Source organism: Zingiber officinale, chromosome 4B (assembly GCF_018446385.1).
Source record: "Zingiber officinale cultivar Zhangliang chromosome 4B, Zo_v1.1, whole genome shotgun sequence".
Classification (NCBI taxonomy): domain Eukaryota; kingdom Viridiplantae; phylum Streptophyta; class Magnoliopsida; order Zingiberales; family Zingiberaceae; genus Zingiber; species Zingiber officinale.
The window spans coordinates 28,523,333-28,550,192 of NC_055993.1; the positions used below are offsets into that span (position 1 = coordinate 28,523,333).

At 36.3% G+C, this 26,860-nt stretch overlaps 1 protein-coding gene across 5 annotated transcripts in view; it reads right to left on the bottom strand.

Annotated features, from left to right (window-relative positions):
• Positions 1–26,860, bottom strand: part of LOC121974895 (serine/threonine-protein kinase OSR1-like) — a 123,762-nt gene that overhangs the window by 39,399 nt on the left and 57,503 nt on the right. For 2 of the 5 annotated variants that reach the window (XR_006110143.1, XM_042526171.1), the window contains exons 12-20: positions 19,279–19,539; positions 18,836–18,972; positions 18,518–18,612; positions 18,408–18,446; positions 18,250–18,309; positions 14,885–15,019; positions 14,723–14,774; positions 14,591–14,628; positions 13,546–13,610 (exon numbers count right to left, since the gene is read on the bottom strand). Coding sequence is in view for 3 of the 5 variants with exons in the window: in XM_042526171.1 (XP_042382105.1) it covers positions 13,546–13,610; positions 14,591–14,628; positions 14,723–14,774; positions 14,885–15,019; positions 18,250–18,309; positions 18,408–18,446; positions 18,518–18,612; positions 18,836–18,972; positions 19,279–19,539 (882 nt within the window). In the remaining 2 variants the exon portion in view is untranslated. Of the gene's footprint in view, positions 1–13,545; positions 13,611–14,457; positions 14,629–14,722; positions 14,775–14,884; positions 15,057–18,249; positions 18,310–18,407; positions 18,447–18,517; positions 18,613–18,835; positions 18,973–19,278; positions 19,540–26,860 lie in introns of those variants that run through there. The other 3 variants (XR_006110144.1, XM_042526172.1, XM_042526173.1) reach the window with 3 other exon arrangements.

Below are 26,860 nucleotides of genomic sequence, written 5' to 3' on the forward strand. Positions count from 1 at the left end.
GAACATGTTACTTTCCTTGAAAAACATGCAGTACTAAAAGCCATCGAAGGGCAATACCATCATAAGAGAGTCGTTAACAGATTATACAATATGGAGGTAATTTTCGATATCCCAAGTGTTGCACCATTTAGTGTTAATGCAATACTTGATACAGGAGCCACATCCTGCTGCATTGACAAAAGAATTGTACCAGCTCAGGCCTTGGAGGAGAATTCTTATACAGTAGTGATCAATGGGGTTAACTCAAAACAATCAGCCAACTGGAAACTTAGAGGAGGCCAGATGGTAATTGGAGAAAATAAATTCAGAATTCCCTTCACATATTCCTTCGAGATGACCTTGGGAGAAGGAATACAAATGATCCTAGGATGTAATTTTATCAGAAGCATGCAAGGAGGCTTGAGGATAGAAGGTAATACTGTAACTTCTATAAATATATAACGTCTATTGCTACAAATCAAAACGCAGCCTCCGCAATTGAAGAATTGGAGCTAGAAGAGATGGAATACTTGGAGATCAAGGAGCAGGTATTCTTTTCAAGTAATTCCTCAAACATTAATATCCTAATGATGCATGGACCATTGCTTGCAAGACTTAAGGAGCATGGCTATATTGGGGAAAATCCCCTCCAGCATTGGGGGAAGAATCAGATTACCTGCAAAATTGATATTATTAATCCAGATATTACTATTCAAGACAAGCCCCTGTCGCACGTAACACCCGCTATGAGGAAGGCCTTTGATAGGCATGTGGAGATACTATTAAAATTGAAGGTAATTAGGCCTAGTAAGTCAAGACATAGGACTATGGCTATGATAGTACAATTCGGGACAAGTGTAGATCTAGTTACCAACAAAGAAGTGAAAGGCAAGGAAAGGATGGTATTTAATTTCAAAACGCTAAATGACAATACGTACAAAGATCAGTACAGTCTGTCCGGAATAAATACTATTCTAAAGAAGGTGGGAAATTCAAAGATATATTCAAAGTTCGACCTAAAATTAGGATTCCACCAGATAGCCATGGGCCCAGCATCAGTAGAGTGGACGCCTTTTATTTGTCCCTCTGGAATATACGAATGGTTGGTAATGTCATTCGGCCTAAAGAATGCTCCGACAGTTTTTCAACGGAAAATGGACTTCTGCTTTAAAGGTACGGAAGAATTTATAGCAGTTTATATTGATGATATTTTGGTTTTCTCAAAAACAGAGAGGAGCATATTAAACATCTGGAAGTCATGCTTAACATATGCAAGCAACATGGGTTGGTTTTATCATCAGCCAAATGCTAGATTACGGTGCCACGAATTGAATTTCTCAGGGCAGAGATTGGTAAAGGAAAATTAAAGTTACAGCCACACATCATAAAGAAGATTACTAAAGTACAAGACGACCAGCTAAAGGAAAAGAAAGGCATGCGATCATGGCTAGGCGTTTTAAACTACGCTAGGACATATATACCAAATTTAAGTTCGAAGCTTGGACCATTATATGAAAAGATATCTCCCCATGGTGATAAAAGAATGAAGGCTTCTAATTGGGCTCTTGTAAAGCAGATTAAAGCCCAGGTACAACAGTTACCGGATTTAGAGATTCCTCCTGAGAAGGCCTACATTATTCTAGAAACAGACGGATCAATGACTGGATGGGGAGGAGTATGTAAATGAAAGATCAAGAAAGCTGACCCTAGGAGTATGGAGAAGGTATGCGCCTACGCTCATGGAAAATTTCCTACAATTAAATCCGCAATTGACGCGGATATCTTTGCTGCAATGGAGACAATGAGCGCACTAAAAATTCATTTTTTGGATAAAGAGGAGATCACATTAAGAACTGATTGCCAAGCGATCATCAGTTTCCATAACAAATCTGTCAGAAATAAGCCTTCTAGAGTCCGTTGGATAGCTTTCACGGACTTCATCACGGGCACTGGAGTTAAGGTAAATTTTGAACATATAGATGGAAAACTAAATGTTTTTGCAGATAGTTTATCCAGATTGGTGGAGTGTTTAGAGACTATAGCAGTACTAACAGAAGAAGGTCTGGGGGGATCTACTTAATTTCCCCTATTAACAGAATACGAAGATTTAATTCATGATACTGCTAAAAATATAATTTTTCCGGAGGAACACAAGAAGCGCCAAAGGATGAAGGAAATCGAGGACCAAGCCATTCGAAATGCCTCCTTAGCAATTAATGAACTAGAGCTTATTCTGCAGATGAAGGAATATGACTTTAATCATAAATGGCATTTGGGAAGTGGAAGGGGCAATTATTGGGCGAAGAAGCTCCCAATTATTCAAGAGACACGAAAAGACCTTTAGAGAGCATTCAATGCTTTACGTGACGTCTATCGTGTAATACAGGAAACTCCACCATAACCAAGGAGTGAGTGGTGGGCCCAAGACTAGGCAGTGCAAGGATTGAGCCCCGGGGAGTCGTCCTTTCATTAGTTGTAAAAATCACTTTATGACTCAGCTATATGACATAAAGTACTGGGTCAGTAAAGTTTGTGATAGTGTGCGCTGTAAAGTAGAGTTTGTGCGGTGTAAAGTCTATAATGGCCGACAAAGGTAATGAGTAAGAAGGACGATGGGGCTAAAGAAGTGCACCCACTTCTTATCGTTAAAACTTTGTTGAAGCTATTTAAGGACTACGAGTGTAGAGGTTTAGACACACTTGAGCGATACCAAGGTGTTTATTCCTAGAAGCAGTTTGTAAATCTTTCTGAAGGAGAAGTAAAATCTCTTAGCATCATCTCAAGTTTTCTTCTAAATTCTCAGAGAGCGAATATGATTTGTTGCTAATCAATCAATTAGTTTACACCAAGGTTGGAAATATTGAGCGGTACCAAAGTTTCTATCTTTGATTAGAATGATAATGTTTCGATAAATGTTTTGATGCATGGTGCTGGTAATCTATTAGAATTGTCCCCTTGGGGTGGTGCGGTGGTCGAGACATAGAGTGTTGCCACATGAGGTCTTGGAGTCGAAACTCGGCGCGCCTGAGCATGCTTTCTCCCATGCCTTGGTCACCTGCACTAATGGTTAGTAGTCACCCGTGAGTTACCTCCTCCATGTTGACCTAGAGACGGGATGACGGCGGAGCTAGGCACGAGCGAATCGCCTTTTTTGTCACATATTGAAAAAGGAAGGAGATGAAGTATATGAAGAGACAGTCTATGTCGAGCATGGTTTTAAACTTTATGTCATGCCGATATAAAGAATCAAAACAGATCATTCTAAGAAATTATCAGAACTCCATACCACTCTCATTCCTCCATCAACTACTAATCTGTCATCGACATCATACATTCGAGCATTGACATGATACTAGAAAAATATTTTTGCTCGGCACACTCAAGATTTTAAACCTTGGTGCCAGGTGGCACCGAATTTCAACCATTTCACCCAACATGATACAAGATTTCAAACCCTGATTTGCACCCACTAGTTAAATGAAATACAGTAGTTGTTTGAATATCTAACCATTATCAAGTAATGACTCTTTTCTACTTTCCATCTATAGCATCAATCAACTAGATTCCAACATCAGTTGGTTATCTAGTCGATTACTCTATAACAACCAAGAATCCAGTCAATTACTCTCCCGAACAAAAATATTGTATTCGTTGACTCCTTGGCTTAAGTTAACTGTCTAGTCAACTCAATCATTAGTCGACTCAGGCATTAGTTGACTAGATTCCACACCAACCAACTAGACCAAACCACAAGTTAGTCCAAATTACAACCCCAAATAGTGTTGAATTTTCTAGTAGGCTAACTGTTATATTAGTCAACTTGTCCACTAGTCTATTGGATCTAGTTCCAATTGATTGGATTGTCGACTATGATCATCCTAATCACTGAGTCTTTCTAAGTTGAGTTCTGCCCTTGCTCCATGTGTATAGGTCACTAACTCACAACTTACAATTGGAGTTTTACCATCATAGCTTGACTTTGTCCCCTCGTTATCTCCTATCAGGTTACTTGATCCCTCAAATACACACAAGCCCTTGGCTAGTCTCCACATGTCATCCTTCACATCTTCACCTACGTAGTGTGCTCCATTAGTTGTCATCTTAGCTTCTCCTCAATGTTACTTGTCCTACAATTCCTTAGTCGCCTTATGCATCCTTCTCTGATCTTCAAACCTCAAGCCACAAACCTCCAACCTGGACATTCTAAGTCATGCTTTAAAGTTGCTCTAATATAAGCTCAATATTTCTCATTTCGCGGTTGCTCAGATGTCTCATGCCATCCTTCGATCTCTATGGAACTCTAAACTACTAAACTTGCCACCTTGGCCACGCCAAGTCATCTTCATCGTAACCCTAATCTCATCCACTCCTTGTGTGTTCTTTGAAGTCATTATACACGTCCCCTTAGGGTGGTGCGATGGTTAAGACATGAGGTGTTGCCACATTAAGTCATGGGGTCGAAACTCGACGCGTCTGAGCATGTCTTCCCCCATGCCTTGGCCACTGTACTAATGGCTAGTAGTCACCCGTGATTTACCTCCTCCATGTTGGCCTAGGGAAGGGTTGGTGGGGGCGCTGGGGGCAAGCGAATCACCTTTTTCCACATTTCAAATCATTATATATATATATAAGACAAAGTATTACTTAAACTCTTTGTCTAAACATCACTCAAGGTGACATCATACAACTTAAGGTAGGATTTATGGAAGACCATATTGTAGTCCTAAATATATATAAGACAAAGTATTACTTAAACTCTTTGTCTAAACATCACTCAAAGTGACATCATATCACTTAAGGTATGATTTATGGAATACCATATTGTAGTCCCTTATTATTGTTGTAGAAGAGAAAAAGATGAAATAATTTTCCAGAATCTTTATTCACTTATGTGTAGGTATTTATATATATCACTTTATAATTATGTCTATCAATTACAATCCCTACAATTAAGCTAATTACACATTCCAAGATCAATTCCTATAATTAAGCTAATTGCATGGTCAAAGATTAAGATGCAATCAATACAATTAAGCTAATCCCATGGTCAAAAATAAGATGCTATAATCATTCAACACTCCCCCTCAAGCTGGAGCATATATGTCAACAAATTTCTGAGAATCGTTTTCCTCCTAACGCTTTAGTGAAGACATCACCAACTTGATTGGATGATGATGTGAATGGAGTGACAGTGATAATTTTTTAGCTCATTATACACTCACGAATAAAGTGGCAGTCACCCTCAATATGCTTAGTTCTCCCATGAAAAACCGGGTTATTTGCAATGTGAATAGTCATTTGGTTATCACAGTATATAGGCAATGGTTCATTGTAGGTGAATCCTAATTCTTAAAGTAAATTCTTCAGTCATAACATCTCAGATGAGTCATGGCTCTGTATTCAGTTTCGAAAGTTGACCTAGCAATGACAGTTTGTTTCTTACTTCGCCATGTTATAAAATTTTCCCCTACATAAGTGTAATACCTCGAAGTAGATAGTCTTTCGATCTTTGATCCAGCATAGTCAGCATCAAAATAGGCTTCGATCTTTAGGTATTCATTTCTCTTAAAAGGCAAATCTTTCACTAAAGATTTCTTGATGTATTTAATAATCCTAATCGCAGCATTCCGAATTTGCTTTGGCGTATCCATAAAACGACTGATCATTTCAACTGTAAAGGAGACGTCAAGCCTCGTTAGTATTAAGTAGATGAGTTTCGCAATATTTTGACTGATCGCAATATTTTGACTTATCCTCAAAGAATGCTCCAATATCATTCCTAACACTTGGATTGATATCCATAGGAGTATCAACCGGCTTCGTTCCAAGCAATCCAGTTTATTTGAATAAATCTGTAGCATACTTACGTTGGCATAATAAAACTCTAGATTTGTTGTGAGCAATTTCAGTTCCCAAGAAATACTTAGGGCGTCTCATATCCTTAGTAATAAAGTGTTGCTATAAATACTTCTTAGTTTCGTCAATCCCACATATATCACTGCCGGATATTAGGATGTCATCAATATAAGTAATAAGAATGATAATCTCATTCATGTTATATCAAACACAGAATGATCAAATTTGCACTGCTTAAAGTGAGCAACTCTGATTATATTACTGAATTTATCAAACCAAGCTCTGGGGCTTTGTTTGAGACCATAAATAGTCTTTTTAAGTCTACAAACCATAGTAGCATTCTCCCCCTAGCAACATACCCTAGAGGTTGCTCCACAAAAATGATCTCGTGTAAATCGCTATAAAGGAAGACATTTCTCACATCTAGTTAATACATTGGCCAAGATTGATTAACATCCAAGGAGAACATAACTCTAATAAAATTCAAGTGGACAGTAGGAAAGAAACGTATCAAAGTAGTCAACACCATAAGTTTGGATAAATCCTTTGGCCACCAGGCAAGCTTTGTATTGATCAATAGCAAGGTTTAAAATTTCGACTCGTGCCGAGGTTTCGGTCCGAGACCGGAACGATACGGTTTTGGTATCGTATCGTGCCGTGCCGATACGGTTTCGGTAATTTTATTTAAACATTAAATCAGTATAAAGTATAAAATAATTAAAATATATATATAAGAATATAAATTTGATTTAATAGAATTTTTATAAAAAAATTTAATTTTTTTTAGAATTTTAAAGAATTTTTAAAAATTTTAAAATAGTAAAAATAATTTCAGAATATTATTTAATAAAATTGATTATTTTTTAAAAATTTTAAATATATTTTTTATATTTTATTGGGATAATTTAATTAGGATTTAAAAAAGCCCCTTTAAAATATCACAATTAAATGGGAATTGTTTAATTTATTTAAATTATAATTTTGCATCTATTGAGGAAATAAGAAATGAGAGTATTAGAGAGAAAGTCGGAGTTGCATCTATTGAGGAAAAACTCCGAGAGACACGTTTAAGATGGTACGGACATGTACTTAGACGACCAATAAATACTCCAGTTAGGCGATGTGAAACTATGATAAACATGCATATCAAACGAGGAAGAGGAAGACCAAAAAAGACTTGGTTAGCAACAATAAAACAAGATAAAATTTATTTAAATATAGATGGTGATATAATAGGAGATAGAGTTTAATGGCGTAAAAGGATTCATACAGCCGACCCCACCTAGTGGGAAAAGGCTTGGTTGTTGTTGTTGTATAATTTTGCACAGTGCTTCCCTGCCCCGCGACCCAGCGCCCACGCCCGAGCCCTCGCCTCGCCCGCGACGCCACCGACGCCCCGTGGACGCCTCCGACGGCGTCGGAGGCATCCGGCGACACCTCCGGCGGCACCGGAGGAGTCCAGCGACGCTTCCGGTAGCGCCAGAAGCGTCCGTGACATTTTCGGCGTCACTAGCAACGTCGGGTTGCGACTCCTCCGACGCCCGCGACGCGCTTCAAGCGCTGTGAAGCTTCCGGCAACGATTTCTGGTGCGCGCGCGACTCCTCCTAGCACGTGACGCACGACGCGACGAAATTGTCGCTCGTTCGGTGCCGGTTTCGGTGCGTGGGCGGAACGGTAAGTTTCGCCCGTTCCGCCCGGCACGAAACGAAATTTTATTCATTGATCAATAGTATCGTCAACTTTATACTTCAAGATAAACAGCTAACAAGAAGCAACAATATCAGCAGTAGGTGGTGCAGGCACAAGCTCCCAAGTACTACGAGAGATAAGGGCGGACATTTCTTCATCTATTGTAGTCTGCCAAGCAGAATTTTGACAAGCCTCATAGTAAAAAGTTGGAACCTCTGTAAATAAGAGAGAAACAACAAAGCATGGAAACAAGACCAAGATAATCAAATGAGATATGGTTAGACAAAGGATGTAGTGCAAGAACGAATACCTTTACGAAGAGCAATGGGTAGATTAATATCGGATGGGCGAGGAGTATCAGGAGCTACAGTAAGAGGAGGCTAAGGACATGAGATAGGTTCTGACTGAGAATGCCTTGTATACACCTGCAATGGTTTAGGTGACGGAGCATCTGTAGTGGAAAACATGGATGGTGGGATAGGTAATGGAGGAGATACTAATGTATCAGGAGCCAGATGGGGGAAAATAAGGTTATGACTTAAAAAATGTAACATCAATACTGGTGTAACTACGTTTTGTGAGCAGATCAAGGTAACAATATCCTTTTTGTGTACGAGAATATCCAAGCAAGTTGCATTTAATAGAGCGAGGAGACAATTTATCCAAACCATGAGTAAAATTATATACAAAACAAACACAACTAAATATGCGAGGAGGCATAGAGAAAATAGGTTTATCAGAATGAAGACATGAGAATGGGATATCCCCACATAACACAGTAGATGACATCCTATTTATGAGGAAGCAAGCTGTGAGGACAGCATCACCCCACAAATACTTAGGGATATGCATGTGACATAGAAGTATACGAGCTACGTCTAAAATATGACGATGTTTGCATTCATCAACCCCATTTTGTTGGGAAGTGTATAAGCAAGATATTTGATAAATTATGTCATAAGAATTACAGAATGTAGAAACAGTTTACTGAGTGAAGTCAAGTGCATTATCAGTACAAAGAGTGAGCAAGTCAACAGAATATTGAGTTTTTATTTCATTATAAAATGATATAGAACATTAGGACCTCACTTCTATTTTTGAGTAAATATAACCATGCCATATAGGAATAATCATCATAAAAAATTATAAAATACTAAAAGCTCCTCTAGACTCAACTCTGCTAGGTCCCCAAACATCACAATAAACAAGTTTAAAAGGAAAAGAACTACGTTTATCAACTTTAAAAGGGAAGACGTGCAATGGTGTTTGTCGAACTCATAGGACTTGCATTGAAAATCAGTAGAATGAACAGGAACTAAATTTTTAAGAGGGAAAGGAGATGGATGACCTAGACAACAATGCCACTGATAAGGAAACACCATTGTTGAGAGTGCACGGGAACATGCAGGTATAACAGAATCTAGATAGTATAGGCCATCACGCTTATGTCCTCCACCAATCTTCGTCTTCGTTTACGTGTCTGAAAGACAAAATAGGATGGATAAAAAGATACAGAAAAGTTGTAAGTTTTTTTAGTCATCTTATGGACAGTAAACTAATAGGAAATTTCAGTGCGAAAAGAACATTATCAAGAGTGATATTTGTAGTGGGCCTGACAACACCTAATCCCTCAATTGGATAATAGATGTCATTGGTTAGACGTACGGGGATAAAGATGAGGAAATAAAAGAGGAAGAGAAAACGAACTTATTACCAGTAATATGTGCAGAAGCATTGGAATCCAACATCCAAGACTTACCATGAAATACTGCAAACGCACCCGTAGAGGATGAGGCAGTAGTGGCAGAAGGAATGCAAGCAAAAGAGTAAAACAATTTCTTATAATCAATACGAGAAACAGAGACCATATCGTCATTAGGTGATTGAGTCGATGGTTCGGTAGAAGCACTGTTAATCCAATCAGGCTTACAAAACTTCACCTAACACTTAGAACGACCACAATAAACACGAACGACCACCCCCGGTGGCATCAGTTCCACAACCACGACCACAACTATTATTACGACCCTGAGAGAACCCCCATCCACAAGAAGCCATAGCCGAAGTACCTGAAGATGGGTAAGAACGGGTGTCAAGACAACTCATGGTCACACGAAAAACCTGAGACAGAGCATTCGATAACATGGGAATGTTATCACTTGATAGTAGATTATCTCGAACCAGTCATAAAGTGGAATCTAAACCAGATAGGAACTTTGCGACCAAGAAATCCTCCCACCTGTTCTTTTGAGTCTGAACATCATAGAGGATGGTATAGTAGAATTTCATTGGTAGCCCTCTTAAGAGTAGCAAAATAGTTACTAACAGACTGACCGTCTTGGCGAAGAGCAAAAATTTTTTCAAATAATTTGAAAATACAAGAAACATTCTTGTCATTCAAATACATGCCCCATAAGGCATCCCACATCTCTTTGGCAGTTTTCACGAACATAATATTAGTGCTTACGGACTCCTCCATATTGTTGAGGAGCCAAGCCATAACAAAACAATGGTCCAAAACCCAATTTGAATATTTCGGATCTTTAGGATTAGGAGGGTCGGACAGAATATGCTCCTTGTGGGAACCTGGAATAGTTCAAACGAACGTGATCATAAGAGATAGTTGGTCCATTCAATTTAATAGTGGTAGCCAAATTATATTTAGAATCCGAAGACGTTATTATAGGAGAAGATCAGAGGCAGAAACCTAGTATATTAGAGCGACGGCGGTAGTGGCAGAGTTTCAAGTAGTGGTGGCATAAGGACTATTAGTAGCAGAAGAAAAAAAATGATGAAAGGTTAGTCAAAGAAGGATCAACTATCGACAGAACTAAATAATGCTCGAGAATGAGATGAAATAATTTTTCAGTATCTGTATTCACTTATGTATAGGTATTTATATACATCATCCTATAATTATGTTTATCAATTACAGTCCCTATAATTAAGCAATTACACGGTCCAAGATCAATCCCTATAATTAAGATAACTGCACGGTCAAAGATAAGATGCAATCCCTACAATTAAGCTAATTACACATTCAAACACAAGATGCTATAATCATTCAACAATTGTGAATAATAAGGTTGAGAATAATCCCATAGATGTTTGTTATTTTTTCTTTTGAGACTAGCTAGTTTAATTACTTTCGTGAGGCTTTTTTGTGAGGATTGTGTGAAATCTCGATTGGCTTAATAAGTGTGGAGCTTTGTTGCCACACAAGCAGAATTTCTAAGAAAGAAAATTGACACTGTGACACCTAGCAACATGTTTTGTATAAAGCCACCCACCAGGTCTCAAAATAGATGACCTCTTCTTTACCATTATATACATTGTTGTAATATTTACAAGCACAATCACTAGGAAATAATTCACACCAATGTACCCATCTATATGAAATGTTTAGGTGGAAAAAAACTTGCTTTGTGCATTATAGAGTGGTACTTCATTCCCACCCAAATGATAAACTATACTAACTGAATTTGATATGACATTCTTCTCTTCTCATGAATGTTGCACGCATCATCCTTGGATGGCCAAAGAGGATTATCTTACTAAATGAAGATAGAAACAAGTCATTAGGAGTTGAGTTCTTTATAGTGGAGGACATGATGCAATAAAAAATTGCTTTTTTAGATATAAATTGATCTAATTAAATCGACTGGTTTCTACTTTAAATTTTAAACATAAAAATTCATGTTTATGTAGTTTTACTATTTTTAACAAAGATTAGCATACTTTACAAAAAGACCAAACTATTATAAGACCTATAAAAGAGGTCTGACATACTACGAATTCAATCATCAATAGAGATTTCGTTTCTACAAATTACAGTTCTCTCATTGTGAGATTGCAGCTGAAGCACATGGTCTCCACCCATACTTTATCACAATAGCTACTGTAAGTCAACAACTACTGTAACTGAAAAATATGTTATACGAGTGTGCATTGAACTCATTATTGAAACCTGAACACCGAAGGTAATTATTGCACCATGATTTTGTTCAAGAAGCATCATGGGAAGTGTGAATAAAATAGATTATTTATAACAGTGATGTCACTATCTTATGAATCACCATAGGGTCTCCTGTTTTCTTTTTTGTTTGTTTTTTCTTTATCTCTATGAAAAGGACATCATGCTTTTTACTTCTATCTATTAAGCAGAATTTGATGTTTTCTAAGAAATCCTAATAATTCTAGTATTCTAGTAGGAGCAAGGTTCAAAATATCGTGTCATACCAAAGTTTTGGTCTTAGACTGGAACAATACTATTTTGATATTGTGCCCATGTTTCGATACACGATACCGGTAATCAAGGTTTAAAATTTTGACCCGTGCCAAGGTTTCGGTTTCAAACGTAAATGATACGATTTTGGTATCGTATCGTGCTGTACCGATATGATTTCGGTATTTTTTTTATTTATATTTAGTAATTATAAGATAAATATGTTTATGGTGTATATAAAAATAAGTTGAATATTGATTTTGTATAAGTTCTTAATTATTGAACAATTTCATATTATTAGAAAAATTAATTAAATATAGTTTTCTTTAAATAAAATTGATCTATCAATAACTCAAATTAAAATTAATCTATCTATAATAATAAGTATATAAATTAATACAAAGATATTACTTTATATATAATAATTATATAAATTAATTATTTATTTATTTAATTAATTATTAATTAAATAATATATATTTTAAATAGTAAAACAATATCAAGTAAAAAAATACAAAATAAAAAAATATTAAAATATAAATATAATTTATTACATTTTTTTTAAAAAATTTAGTATTTTTTAAAATTTTTAAATGAAATTTAAAATAATACAAAATAATATATATATATATATATATATATTAGAATATAAATCAGAATTATTATATTTTTTAAAAATTTTAAATGAAATTTAAAATATTAAAAAAATTCAGAATATTAATGAATAAAATTTATTAAATTTATTTTAATTTTAAATATATTTTTTATATATTTTATTAGGATAATTTAATTAGGGTTTATAAAAGCATGTTCGAAATATCACACCTATTTAGGAATTGTTTAAATTAATTAAATAAAAATTTAATTTCGGGGAAAAGAAACGCTGCTGTGGGCGGCCCAGATCGCTGGGGTGTCCGACGGCGTTGGAAGAGTCACCGGATGCTTCTGGCGTTGCCGGAGCGGTCTCACAACTCCTCCGACACCGCCTGTGACGCATCCGAGACGGGGATGCCTCCGGTGCCGGCTTTTCCCACCGGCGGAACGATAAAAACCATCCGTGTCGAGTGGCACTAAACGACATTTCATTCTATGCCAATAACGGATTGGAGGTGAAGAAGGAAGGAGATGAAATATAGGAAAGAGACATTGTTTGCGTTGAGTATGGTCTTAAATCTTATCATGTTGGGTGAAATGGTCAAGCAATATTATTCTAATAAATTATCAAAATTCAATACCATTCAACACAAATACTGGAACAATATTTTTCTAGTCCGAGACCAAAACTATAGCATGGCTCAAGATTTTGAACCTTGGTGCCAAGTGATATCAACTTTCAATGATTTATCGGAATGATATGTTTTGCCCAATATGATACGAGATTTCAAACCATGAGTGGGAGGTTCAAAACATCTTGAGATATACCTGAACTTTCACATAGCTGCATTAATTATCTTGAGTCTATAAAAGTATCTAGTTTAAGTATCATAGACATGGCACTGATATTTTTAAACATTCATCTTGTTTACATTTCAATTAAAGTTCATTGTTGATCCCTTGAATATGATATTATGCAATATTGTATCACGTGGGAAGATGATCTCAATACATTATTATAAATATGATGTTTCCAGAACATTATTAAGTAAAAAAGAGTGGCAATCTTTTGATTAAAAGATTGCAGGAATCAATGTGATTATGCAAGTGAAAAATGATTTCCCTTGTTATAAATGTCATTAAAATTACAAGTTATCAAATGGAATAGGAATACAAGCTTTCATAAATACAACATATTTACCTGGCTTGTAGCTCTGAGATGGTACTTAGCAGTACCCGTTCCCTTTCACTATTTGCAGCATCCAGCTGTTAAAAGAAATCTATATCAGCAACAAACTGCATTTTACATAAATCTCCACACTAATTAACTGAAAATGGGATGAACCAATGATCCAGTCATTATTAAACAGAAACAGAATAATATCCATATGCATCCCCTTTGCAAGGAGAATGAATCATTCTTTAACAGAAAATATTAAAGTTGCATATCCATTATGGTGTTATCTCTTGGTTTCCACTTCGGAACTGAGTTATTCCATGTGATAAGGGAAGAAAATGAGCATGAATTATTATCAGGGGAACAAAGCATGAACCTCGTGATGGCAAAAATATCAAATCAAACATAAAATTCTCTCCTTTTTTATTTACACTTCCATTCTTTTATAAGATTATCCTACCAAAGGTGATCGAGTAATGAAGTCATACGTAAATGGGCAGAATGTATAATTTTTATGATACTAGTCAAATTGACATTTTGAAAGCCGATGAAACTAATTATCACTTAAATGCCACTCACTTATGTGGAGGCTTCCTAGATGGTTAAGGATGCTTAAGAGGGTTTACATTGACCATGTAGACTAGGTTTTACTCATAATTACTCTCTTATCCCCTCTATCCAAACATTGCCATAGGTAAAGAACTATCTCAAATACAATGTGAAACTTTTGGGAAGCTTCCAAAATGCCTTAGTGAAAACCTCCAAGATACATAACTGTGCTAAAGAGCGTTATGTCAATTAGTTAACCAAACCATGTGGGATTAAAGGGACTAGTTAACTTCAATGACCAGTTAGACAAGATATTTCAACAGAATTGTCTAATGCAAACAATAGGCAAGACTGAAATAGTTAGATAAAGTGGGGAAAAAAATGTTCCTCTCCAAATCTGAAAATAACAAATAATTGGCTGAAGATGCCAAAGCCAACACCCCCAAAGATGTAACAATGTAAAGCCAGTAGCTTGTGATTCTCCAGATAGAATGGATTATAAATTTTGCATATTACTGACCAACTTCTCATTCTCCACATGTTGAGCTTGAGAAGGCACTGCAGGGGGAAAAAAAAGGAAAGAAAAAGCCTCAACAACATGTTCTATATTTCAGTTATCTTCCCAAAGCACAGCGGTAATAGTTAAACTCACAATCAATTATCTCACTTTGCTGCAAGCTATTCAACAAACTTGTAATAAGGCCCTGGTAATAAAATTCAACATTTATACACATCCATATTCTTAGAAACCAAAAAAACCAAAAGTAGTTTCTACAACAAGCAAGCATGAATTTATTGAAATGAAGAAATTTACTTGTTGAAAAGATGTTTGTTGGAAAAGATTTTGCAGGTGGGGCATGAGAATGGATGCAGGTAATATGTTGCCAACTTCCTTTGAATTTCTGTTGTTGACTTCCTCTGAATTGCTGTTACGAACTCCAATTGGAGGCTGACAGGTAGATAAACAGAAGTACCTAAGATTTATACTGCCAAAAGAGAAATGGAATATGCGTATATTATAGGAAACTGCTAGAGAATTTTTTTTATCATATTTCAACAAGGATTGCTAAACAATAATTGCATCATAAATCCTTTGTATCCACATGCCCAATGACTAAAATATTCAAAATGAATACTTTCAGGTATCATATAAGTGCATTTTACTATGTGATTGCTCCAAAATTATCAAACATCAAGATTGCATGACAGAAAGGCTACAACTTGGTTTTCTCCATGAAAACAACATGAGAACACAAGTAGATCCTAATAGACTTGCCATAATCATATTCCTAATGAAATTTGAGCAACTACTAGAAGGAAATTCAACTATTAGATATTGTTATTAGTATATAAGAAGATTATTGGAGATTAAAGATTAGGATAACTCTGAAGATATTAACTAAGACAACCAAAGAACATATAGGAAAGAAGAAAAAGACTGCATTAAGTCTTTATGTATGTGCGGAATATACAACGGACATTCACTCACTATTTAAAAAAAAACATATACAGGCATTACGTATGAAGTATGTAACTTGTATGCTTAAAATTATGTAAGTTTAGAAAGTATCTAGTGAATTCCTTTGACTAGAGTCATAAGGACAAACAAAATCAACAATTACCTAAAGGATTTCTTCATTAAATAAGACTGTGACGGTCGCGCAAGGCGCAAGGCCTCGCACGAAATCGTGATGGTCGCGCGAGGCCATTAAATTTTTTCTTTATTTTTTTAACCGTTAATTTTTTTTTTTTATTTTTTTAATGGTTAATTCTTTCCTCTCTTAATTCTTTCTTCTTCCTCCCTACATTTTTATTGTTATTTTTATTTCTTTCATCCTTAAATACATGAAAAAAAATTCCTTTTTAATTTGTTTTTCTTATTCCTTTCCTCCTTAAATACATAGAGAAAAAATTTCCTCCTTAAACATATTAAAATAAATTTAATTTAATTTAATTTAAACATATTTGATCATAATCATTGTCTATACTTTAGTTAATCAAAAATTTACTTTTACTCAATATTAATTTTTAGAATATTAATTTAACCTAATAGTAAGTGGTTATAGTAATTAAATATTATAATAATATTTTTAAATTAATATATTTTATATTATAAAAAGTATCAAAATTGTATCGGCATGGCATAATATGATATTGAAACCATATCATTCCAGTCATAAACTGAAACTATGATGCAACTCAAAATTTTAAACCATGACCAATTCTAATACAAGTATTGAAGAATTTAAAATTGTATATCAACATGCTGTCGGTGGTTTATATTTTTATATTAAATGTGTATGTCATATTTTAAATTTATATGCACAAAATGAATTTAAAACTTTAGAAAATCAAATTAAATTAATTAAAATTATTATCTCTTATGCGTGGTCACATTCTAGTGTGATGAATAATGGGATAGATTTTATAAAATTAATCGAATGAGACATAAAATTTCCACATAATGTATCAACCTATTGAAATTCAATGTATAAATTATTGCAATATCATTTCGATATAAACAATTATTATGTCCAGTTTTTGAACAAAATTCTAATAATATAATGTACATTTAGTTTCACACCAATGGAACATATGTAGTAGCAAGGTTCAAAAATCTTGAGTCGTATTGGAGTTTCAATGTTTTACTAGAATGTTACTATTTTGATATTGTACTAACATTCCAATATATGATACTCGTGACAAATTTAAGGTAGAAAGAGTTGGAGATGAAAAAGAAAAAAAAATACAACTATGTGATTTCTCATGTGCTCGAGTCATAGCCGATATTCAGCTTCATATAACATAGCAGATCTAATTGTCATTTTGCAAAACTTTCCCTTTAGTTTTAGAGGTATTTTATCATTAAAAAAAAGGTATTTTATAATCACAAAAAACATCTAACGCTCTCATCTATTCCAACGATCCCACTTGTATTCTATGTAAGACATCTCTCTCAATTCCTTTATCCTTTTGCAAAAATAATCCTAAATATTTAAAACTCTCAATTATAGGAAACTAGTCATCTCTTATCTTAACAATTGCCTCGTTACGTCTAATATTACTAAATTTAAATTCGATATATTCTATCTTTACTCTATTAAGCCTAAAATTTTTCACTTCTAGTGTTTCTTGCCAAGATTCGAGTTTAGCACTTAAAAAAATATTGATATAAAAAGTTAAAATTATTAAAAGTGTAAAATCATCCACACTAAACAAGCACACTGATATAACAAACACAATTCTTCTTCTCTAGATTTCAAGTCCTTTTAGTCTCTTCTCTTCCCGGCCAATGTGACAGATACAAGAATTTTGATCTTCATTGGCTTAGGAATGGATTTGTGTGGTTTCTATCCGTGACAACTAGACAAACAAACATACCTCCTGTGGCATGTGGCAACCACATGTGGCAAAAAGGTGATTCGCTCGCCCCCAGTGCCCCGCCAATCCGTCCCTAGGCCAACACAGAGGAGGTAAATCATGGGTGGCTACTAGCCATTACTATAGATGGCCCAGGCATGGGGGAAGGCATGCTCGGAGGTGCTGAGTTTCGATCCCAAGACCTCATGTGGCAACACCCCATGCTTCAACCACAGCACTAGCCCGAGAGGACGAAACAAACATACCTCCTGAACCTACTTGACATGGATGACACTGTTCTAGCACAAGTGGTTCAGTGATTAAATCTTTTGCTGCCCAATAATGTGTCTTGATCTCCCAGCAGAATAAAATATTTAACATATGTTGGGAGAAGAAGCATAATATTTCAAACCCAGATAATGTTTTCATTTGGTGAGACAGAAGGAAGGAGATTTATATGCATTTTTCTGTTGGTCATTAGATACTCAACCCCTCCACAAAGAATCAATGTCTTTCATAAAGGATATCTGCTCCTTAAGCATTCTACATGAGCTTCCAAGGGAATTCTTAAGTAAGCATACTTGCTTTGTGACTAGGCTAAATTGTTGAAGAACAGTCAAACTTTTGTATGCTACTACATAAATTGTAGACACTTACAGATATTCTCAATAAGAAAAACCTTCCTTAATTTTTAAATCAAAATCTCAGAGTGAAAAAAAAAGGTGTCAAATAGTACATAAACATCTACATGGAGTTGAAGGCTCTGTGAACTGATAGATGCAGTGAGAAAAAAAAAAAAATAGAAAGGTACAGGCATACCACTGGTTTTAAGTTAATTAACCAATCACCCACACTCGCTGATTTTCTCAAGGGAGATCCCTGAAGAAGGGGAAACAAGAACAACTCAAACTTGCCTAGTCAAATGTGTAACATAATGGAATTAATTCAAAGGATATGATTCACAAAATTTTATGTACCTGGGTTGACCTTCTTGAAATGTTACATAGTGGCAGGTCCTAAAATGTAAAAAGTTCTCAGTGTTATGTAAACTCATGCAAGTTAAAATGATTTGTTTCAGAAAACTTACCTTTACAAGATCCACATTTTCTGATGTAACTGAAAACCGGCCTTTTATTTGAACCACACTAGGCTTGGTCTTCTCCTCCAATGAGTCTCCACAACCTATAAATGTGAAAGCAAAAAATAGACAAGTATGATTTATTTTAGATAATTCAATTTGTGGTAACATAAAAAAGCAGCTACTAAAACTACCGCAATTCTTCCAACTAAGAGGACAGAGAAAATAATTAAGCCAAATGAGATGAACTACTGCAATTCTTCCAACTAAGAGGACAGAGAAAATAATTAAGTCATGTAAAGTGAACTGTACAATAACTATTATAACCTGTTGATGAATGGATGGGAGCAGATAAGCTGTTAGCCGAAGCGCGGTTTGGAAGCATTAGTGGTCCACTGAAATTTGGAACTTTGTGAGTATCACGTATGTATCTCTCAGCTCCTTGTTGATTGTCCCTATCAACCCTATAGCAAGATAAAAGAGCAAATTCTCATAATTTCTTTTTGGCAGTATTAGACTTGCTGAAGTAGCACCAGGTTTAAATAATAGCACATGTCACTAGAACAACCAAGAAAAAATACCATTTCTGGAAAATCATCAAGGAAAAACTTGGAAAAGATTAATAGCACCGTGTAACAGAAATAAGTAAATATGAATAAAAAATTTCTCTCAACATCAATATGGCATAAAGAAGAAGCACATTTAGAAAGAGTACGTTGGTCAATAATTGTTGCTTATAAAAAAACTGAATAGCAAAGCTTAAGATAAACCTTTCTGAGGTATGTACTCTTTCTGAACCAGAAGGTACAAGTGGACCACTGTAAGTTTGGTGCTTTTTTCCAACCTCAACTTTCCTTTGGTTTGGCAGTGTATCACGTTTTGATGTTGATGGTGCTTCATCATTTTTTAGTCTAAATCTCTCACATTTATCAAGCCTTTCTTGATTACTATAATCTACTATATCAGTTTGTAATATCTCATCTCTTGTACTTGAGCTGCACTTTGACTCTGAGAACCCATAGGGGCTTACTCTGCAAAAAAAAATAACTCATTTGAAGCCATCAAATTTGAAAGTTTTAGATTTAATTTTTAAAAAAAAAACAAATTTAAATTTGAAAAAAAAATATATACTTTAATTTGAAGTGGATTGAGTTTTTTTTTAAAACATAATTTGATACATTTAGTACACATTATATAATAAGTACAAAATGAATTTTCTTAATATATATCTCTATTAAAATAAATTAAAAATAGTGAAAAAAAATAAAGGGTAGCCCGGTGCACAAACCTCCTGCCAATGGGAGTCTCGGAGAATGGTGTATTATATGCAGTCTTATCCTGCATTGCAAGAGACTTATTCCGCGACTCAAACTCGTGACCTCCAACTCACATGATAGCAACTTTACCATTGCGTCAAGCTCCCCTTCAGTGGAAAAAAACAAATAAATTATTTTTAAATTTAGTCAAATAATTTTTTATTTTATCAAAACTCTCACAAACTCTAATTTTTTTCATCACTTGCTCACACGACCTTTCAACGTCATAAAAGTTAAGCATAAAGAAAATTTATTGATGTTAGATATTAAATATTTTCCTATTTAAATATTTTGCATTTTGAATTACTTTTTAAAATTTTTAATGAATTATTTAACTGTATCAAACTAATATTTTAAGTTCTGGAGGTGAAATTGATTTAAGATTTAATTAGCCCATCAAGTAGACATGGTGATAGAATCAAGTGGATCCAAACCCAGATTGATTTTGATTTATTTTGGTTAGTTTAAAACCAAACCAAGTTTATATATAAGCTTGGTTTAATCATATTTAATTAAATAGATGCATTTTTTAAAAGCTAGAAATTATCTTATCCTACTTTACTTTTCTTTTCTTTTCTTTTTTTTCTTCCCTATCCTGATTTCTCTCCCATCTTCCTCTTTTATCTTCCTCTCTTAACCCGCATCGTGGCTTGCACCCTTCACTACTTGTTGCAACTTAACACCATCTAGTGTAGATCACCATCATTGTCACTGCCATTGTCGGTTGCAACCAAATTTTTGGATCTAATTTGGGTTCTATTTAGAGTTAGGTCGGTTGATTTTAATTTTTTTTAATTATTTCTTTTTTTTAATGATAAATATATAGATGAACTAAAAAGGCTATATAAGCACTAAATGTCTACAAATCAGTAGACACGAGTCCGCACTTTGAAGAACATCCTCTCAACATTAGGCTCACATCCCTCAAAACATCGGTTACGAACTTGCCATAGGAGAAAAATCATACAAGTGATCGCTAAGTAATGTCCTTCGTCACTCGTCCTTTGCCACGGAGTTGCCTATTGAAAAATCAAAATAGACTTGCCATCGTGTGGATCTCATATCTGATGTCAATCCATCCGTGAACCCTGCTCCACAATTGCATAGTGATTGCACATCGGAAGAAAATGTGTCCATTGGTCTCATCTTCTTGCTAGCATAGTAAACATGTTTTGTCAGGTACATAAGGCTTTTTGTCTACTGTTCGTAATCTTCCGTGTGCGAGCAACCAGTAGGTGAAGCGGTGTTTGGGGAGGGTACCAGGCCTCCACACAGTCGACGCCTAATGCACCATAAGCCCCCTTGGCCGGAAGAAAGCATACGTGTTTGTCGCGCCATGCTTGGCCACGGCAAACTAATCTAGGAGCAGCATATTTGCAGCTCCCGTGCCTCCTACTCTTCGAACTAGTTGGTCCAGGATCTGGACCAACCCTTTAATCAATGTTGAGTCTGAACACTTGCCTTGTCACTGCTAAAGATAAGAGCCCTTGAGATAATGGTGATGAACCCATCTCACCCAAAGCGAATTCCTCTTGCTTTGGATGTTCCAAAGCATCCAGCATAGAAGTGTAGTGTTCCATGCTTGTAGATCTCGAATGGCATATCCACCTTTATACTTAGAGAGAGACAAAGTGGCCCAAGCAATCGGTGGATGCTTTGTGGACCACATAAAAGACCGACTAATACCGTATAGCTTGTCAATCAGCCCGGATGGCATGGGAAGGATGGATAACCAATAGCATTTGATTCCTTAAAGCACCGACCAAACCAACTCCAACCGCCCTAAATATGAAAGGGTGCGCTTTGGCCATGCAGCAGTTTTCCATGTCACTGCTTCAAGGAGAGATCCATAGTGAGCTATCCGAAGTTTCTCTGCAGCCAATGGAATACCGAGGTAACGAAAAGGAAATGTACCCTCCTAAAACCCACTGATACGCAGCAGCTCCTCTTTTGTGTGCTCATCTACACCGGCCATATACAAGTTGGACTTCAATGGATTAGCCAGCCCGCAACCCCATTGTGTCACCAAAGTGCTCCAAACAGTCCACTATCATTGTGAGGCTGGATGAATCTGCCCTTGCAAACATCAAAAGGTCATTGGCGTAGGCTAGATGAGTGACTTGAGTCTCCTTACACATCGGATGAAAGTGAAACGCTTGTCACCTTGAAGCTTCCTTCAATTGCCTTAAGAATACCTTCAAACCAAATAGCAAGGGGGGAATGGGGGTTACCTTGTCTTAAATCACACCGTCTATAAATGAATCCATGTAGACCACCGTTGAGACTAACGGAGTAAGATACCATGGTGACACACTCATGGATCCAATCGCAGAACCACAACAGCCTGTTTGCACCAGGAAACCAAAAGCACAATAACCTACACCTTCATAATCGACCAGCAACTTCTCCTCCAACTCTGGCCACCACCTTTACTGGAAAACACCACCACCTCCTGAGAAAGCACCGCCACTGCCTTGTACAGGATCCCTCACCTCTGATGGGAAGGGAACAGCCTACGCGACCGACAAAAGGGCAGCCCAAAGCCTCCTAACCAACTTCCAACCACCTTCCCTCTAGGAATCCTAGAGAGAAGGGAGAGCTTCTCTCTCTAAGTTGGAAGGGAAAATTAGCTAGATTTTGGTTGAACTAGTTCAGTCCGGTTCAACAAAGTGGATTCAAGTGAAATAGCTTAAAATGGAAACCTTAATTTATTTTCCTTCACCCGCATGAGACATAACCCCCCTCTCGTTTCTCCCAACCCTTTTCACTTTTTTCTCACTTCTAATAGCATTGTCGCTCACTACCATCTCACACAGTTACTCGTTGTGCTCCAACTAAAACATGTCACAACTGGGTGCACGTCACATTGTTGTAAATTTCCTTGTCATTGCCACTCATTCATGCACAACCTTCCATCATCATTCATCCATGTAGAGTCCCCCATCATTGTTTGCCCACTAACACCATCTTAGTGGTTGTCTCTGAACGGTGGTTACCCTTAGCAGATGTTGTGGCACTATCCACCTTCAAATCTTCCATCTCTAACAACACTATACTAGCAAAATCCCCATCACTCTTTCGAGTAGTTGCAACCCCTCCACATTTCCACCTTGATCCTGAACAAAATAGCTGCCTTTTCCATCCTCTTTTTCTCTAAGAGCAAGCAGCAGTGGCCTCGTTTCCTTCCTTATACAGCAATAAAGTTTCTTGAATAGATGGAATTTGAGGATTTGGGAGTGCTAAGTATTAGTAGAATTGAATCTTTTCATGGTTCTACGTCTCTAGCGAGTTTGAGTGAGCATGGACCATCCATGGAAGAGAGTAGCTTTTCTTCCATTTGCAACAATGCTTTTGGTGTTTGATAGACAAATCACAACATAAGTTCCTTTTTCCTCTCCTTTTAATCTAATGGAACGGTAAGGGGAAGTCGCTAAAAGGATTAAGTGACTTTTAGTTCGTATGATGTCCTCAAAGTAGCAATGGTGGTAAATTGGGAAAGCGAGCTGCCATGGAAGTTTTTCTTGTAGGTTGTTGAGTGGTGAGATACTTGATATAGAAGTATTGGTGGGAGGTGTGATGCATATTGAGAGTTAGTTTTGAGAGGGTACCACTTGGGCTAATCAACAAAGATTTGGGCGATGATAAGTAGTGAGTGTTATGAGTGGAGAGCGTAGATGGAAGCTTGATGTTATGTAATCATGGAAATTTTCTATAATGGTGATTGCATCTTGGATGCTAAGCCGTGAGGTTGGATTGAGTTGGTTATAACATAAGTGCGGATTGAGTTAGTTATAGCGTGTGGATTGAGTGATAATTGGGCGTTGGTCCTTGTGTAGATAGCTCAATCCTATACTCTTTTCTTGTTTTGCTCATACTATCCAATTAGTTTCTAGCAGATTATTTGTTCATACATCATTTAATGGTTGTCATCAATGTAGGTTATTTATGTAAAAATATATGTTAGTTACTTGTGATATTTACATGTTAAATTTAGAGCAATGATATGTTCAAAGAAAAAATCTCAATGAAAAGCTCAAGGATAGACACATAAATTCATGGTCCACCATTTCACTTTTTGTGGGTCCCATCATTTATGTGTTTATGCTTGAGCTTTTCATTAAGATTTTTTCCTTGAGCATATCATTTTTCTTAAATTAAAACCATGCAGTTTTCATATGAAATTACATTTTTTTTTTGTATACCATGCAGTAGTTTTATATTTCAGATAGTTTTGATACACATTAGACAAGCATTAGGATATGATTTAGTGGCCATAACGCAAAGCATAACACAAGCAGGACTACCTTAGATGTTGTGGATATATTGGTTGCAAATATTATATGATGGTAGGTGACTCACATAGTAGTTAAGGCCTTTAACCTAATAGATAATCTGAAACCTTTTTTGGTACCAAAGAGGGATCACTGCTAACACTAGGAGTGACAAAGTCAAAAGATGGTCACAACTCTCCTGCAATCCACTGATTCTCCCCTTAGGTGCCTACAACATTAATAGCATCCTTGAAAAAAGTACAATATGCCAAATTTATGATGGTGCCTTCTCCATTGATGTCATTACTTCACTTCCATATCCAACGAGCATCTGCAAAATGTCATTTATGCCCTTCTACATTCCCAAAAAACATGTATTGTAGATTGTTAACGAAGGCAATGATGTTTGTCAACACCAAATCTTTAACACCAACAATGTGGGATCCTCAATCTATCCATTGTGGCACCTTTTATTAACGTCATCAACAAAGAGAACTCCCCATTTTGTACCCTTGTCAGTCAGGGCCTCCATTAAGCTCTGGTACTATCGTCCCTACCTCATCCTCCCCTCCTAGCTACTTCCTGAGGCATTCCACCATTTTCAAATTCTACTAGTAACTACTTAATAAAAACTCTCCTTATTCCTCATTACCATAATTCTTAGTTAGATCTTGAAATTAATTTGAAGAGATTGTTGCCACATCCTTCTTGCTAGTGTTCAAGCCAATTAAGTCATTGTAGCCATTTTGCACCAAATTTCTGAAAAAACAAGAAAAAAAAGGCAGCTTAATTCTCCTTTCAATTGTTGTTTAAGCTTAATTACACCAAAAGGGTGGAGTGGCTTCTTCTGCCAGAGTAAAAGAGAATCAACAGTTGTAGAATATCTTATCTTATCTTCCTATTTTATCTCTAACTTATCTTCCTATTTTATCTCCTATTTTATCTCTAGTTTATCTTTATTAAACATATAACTATAAATATATGTTCCTGTAATTCATTAAATAATAAGATATATAGTTTAGTTTTGAGTTTCTTCCTGTTTTTAGTGCTTTTATGTTATCAGAGCAATAAAAGCATTTTTTGAGGAAACTCGTTTTAGGAGTGAGCAGGATGAATGATTTCGACGTGTTTTCGGGCATTGGCCAATCAAACCCTATAATTGCTCCCACTGCTTCTGATAATTCTTTACCCTTCCAAATCACTAGCTTTAAGCTCTTTGGCTAGAATTATCTTCAATGGTCCAGATCTGTCCAACTTATCATTCGAGGGAAGGGCTGTTCTGGCTATCTCGATAGTTCTATTCCCAAGCCATCTTTAACCGTTCCTTACTTTGCTAATTGGGGCATCCAGAACTCTAAGGTAATGGCATGGCTCCTACACTCGATGGATGACATCATTGCTGAGATTTATCTCCTCTATCCGATGCGAAATATAGGACGCAATCAACTTGGCCTACTCAGATTTGAAGGACTCTTCACAAATATTCGATCTGCGACATCATTCCATAAATCTGCGTCAAGATGACGGTACAATCACTCAATATTTCAGTTCTCTAATCAAAATCTGGCAGGAACTTGATCTCTTTACTCAGCTGGCCTAGACCGACACCGCCAACAACGAGATCCATCGCAAATTACTTGCAAAAGAATGGGCCTACAATTTTTTGACCGGACTCAATCCTATTCTGGGTGATTTTCATGGTCACATCCTAGGCATTAAACTGCTCCTGAGTCTTGATGCTATTTTTCGAAGGTGCATCGTGAAGAACAACGCCGCTGCATCATGCTTGGTGGCTCCTCCATGCCCTCTGCTTCGTCCATTAATTCTGATGCATCTGCCATGGTTGTTCGATGATACCCCAACTCTCGTGGTACTCACAAACCTCTTTGGTGTGATCATTGTAACCGTCCCCATCACACTAAAGAAACCTGCTGGAAGCTTCACAGTAAACCCACAGATTGGGTCTCACACAACCAATGCAAGAGCGACAGATCCAAGCCTCCGGTTGCAACCAAATCCGATGTAGCATCCTCATCATCTTTGACCTTCACCCAAGCCCAACTCGATCAGATTGGTCAAATGTTCTCATCCTCTACATTCTTGATGGCTCATGGTATTTCCTCTACTATGAATGAGCCCGCCACATCGGGTGAGTCTTGGATTATTGATTCTGGTGCTTCTTAGCATGTGTCCGGTACTCATACTATTTTTAATTCATACCGTCAATATTCTAGTACTCATACTGTTACTTTGGCGGATGGATCTGTTTCACTAGGAGTGGGAATTGGTACTCAAGGTTTTATTTGTTCCCAAGTTGTCATATAACTTACTCCCAATTAGCAAATTGACTCAGGATTCAGATTGTGTGGCTAATTTTTCCCAAAACTCGTGTGTTCTTTAAGATTAGAACTCAAGGAGGACGATTGGCTTAGGTGGCTAAATTGTACTACTTTCTATGTGCTAACTCTCAGGCTTGCTATTATCAAGTTATTTGTAGTTCAGTCTCTTCTCACTGCCGCCACCAAATAAAGCTACTCCATCACCGCCTTGGTCATCCTAGCTTCTCTTATATGCGTCGCTTATTTCTTTCATTGTTTCTTCCATCGGATCACTTTATGTGTGAAATCTATCAATTAGCTAAACACACTAGGATTCCTTTTTCAATTTATTCACATCATGCTTCAAAACCTTTTTCCATTGATCATAGTGACCTATGTGGTCCTTCATGAATTTCTTCAATTTCAAATAAAAAGTGGTTTATTTCC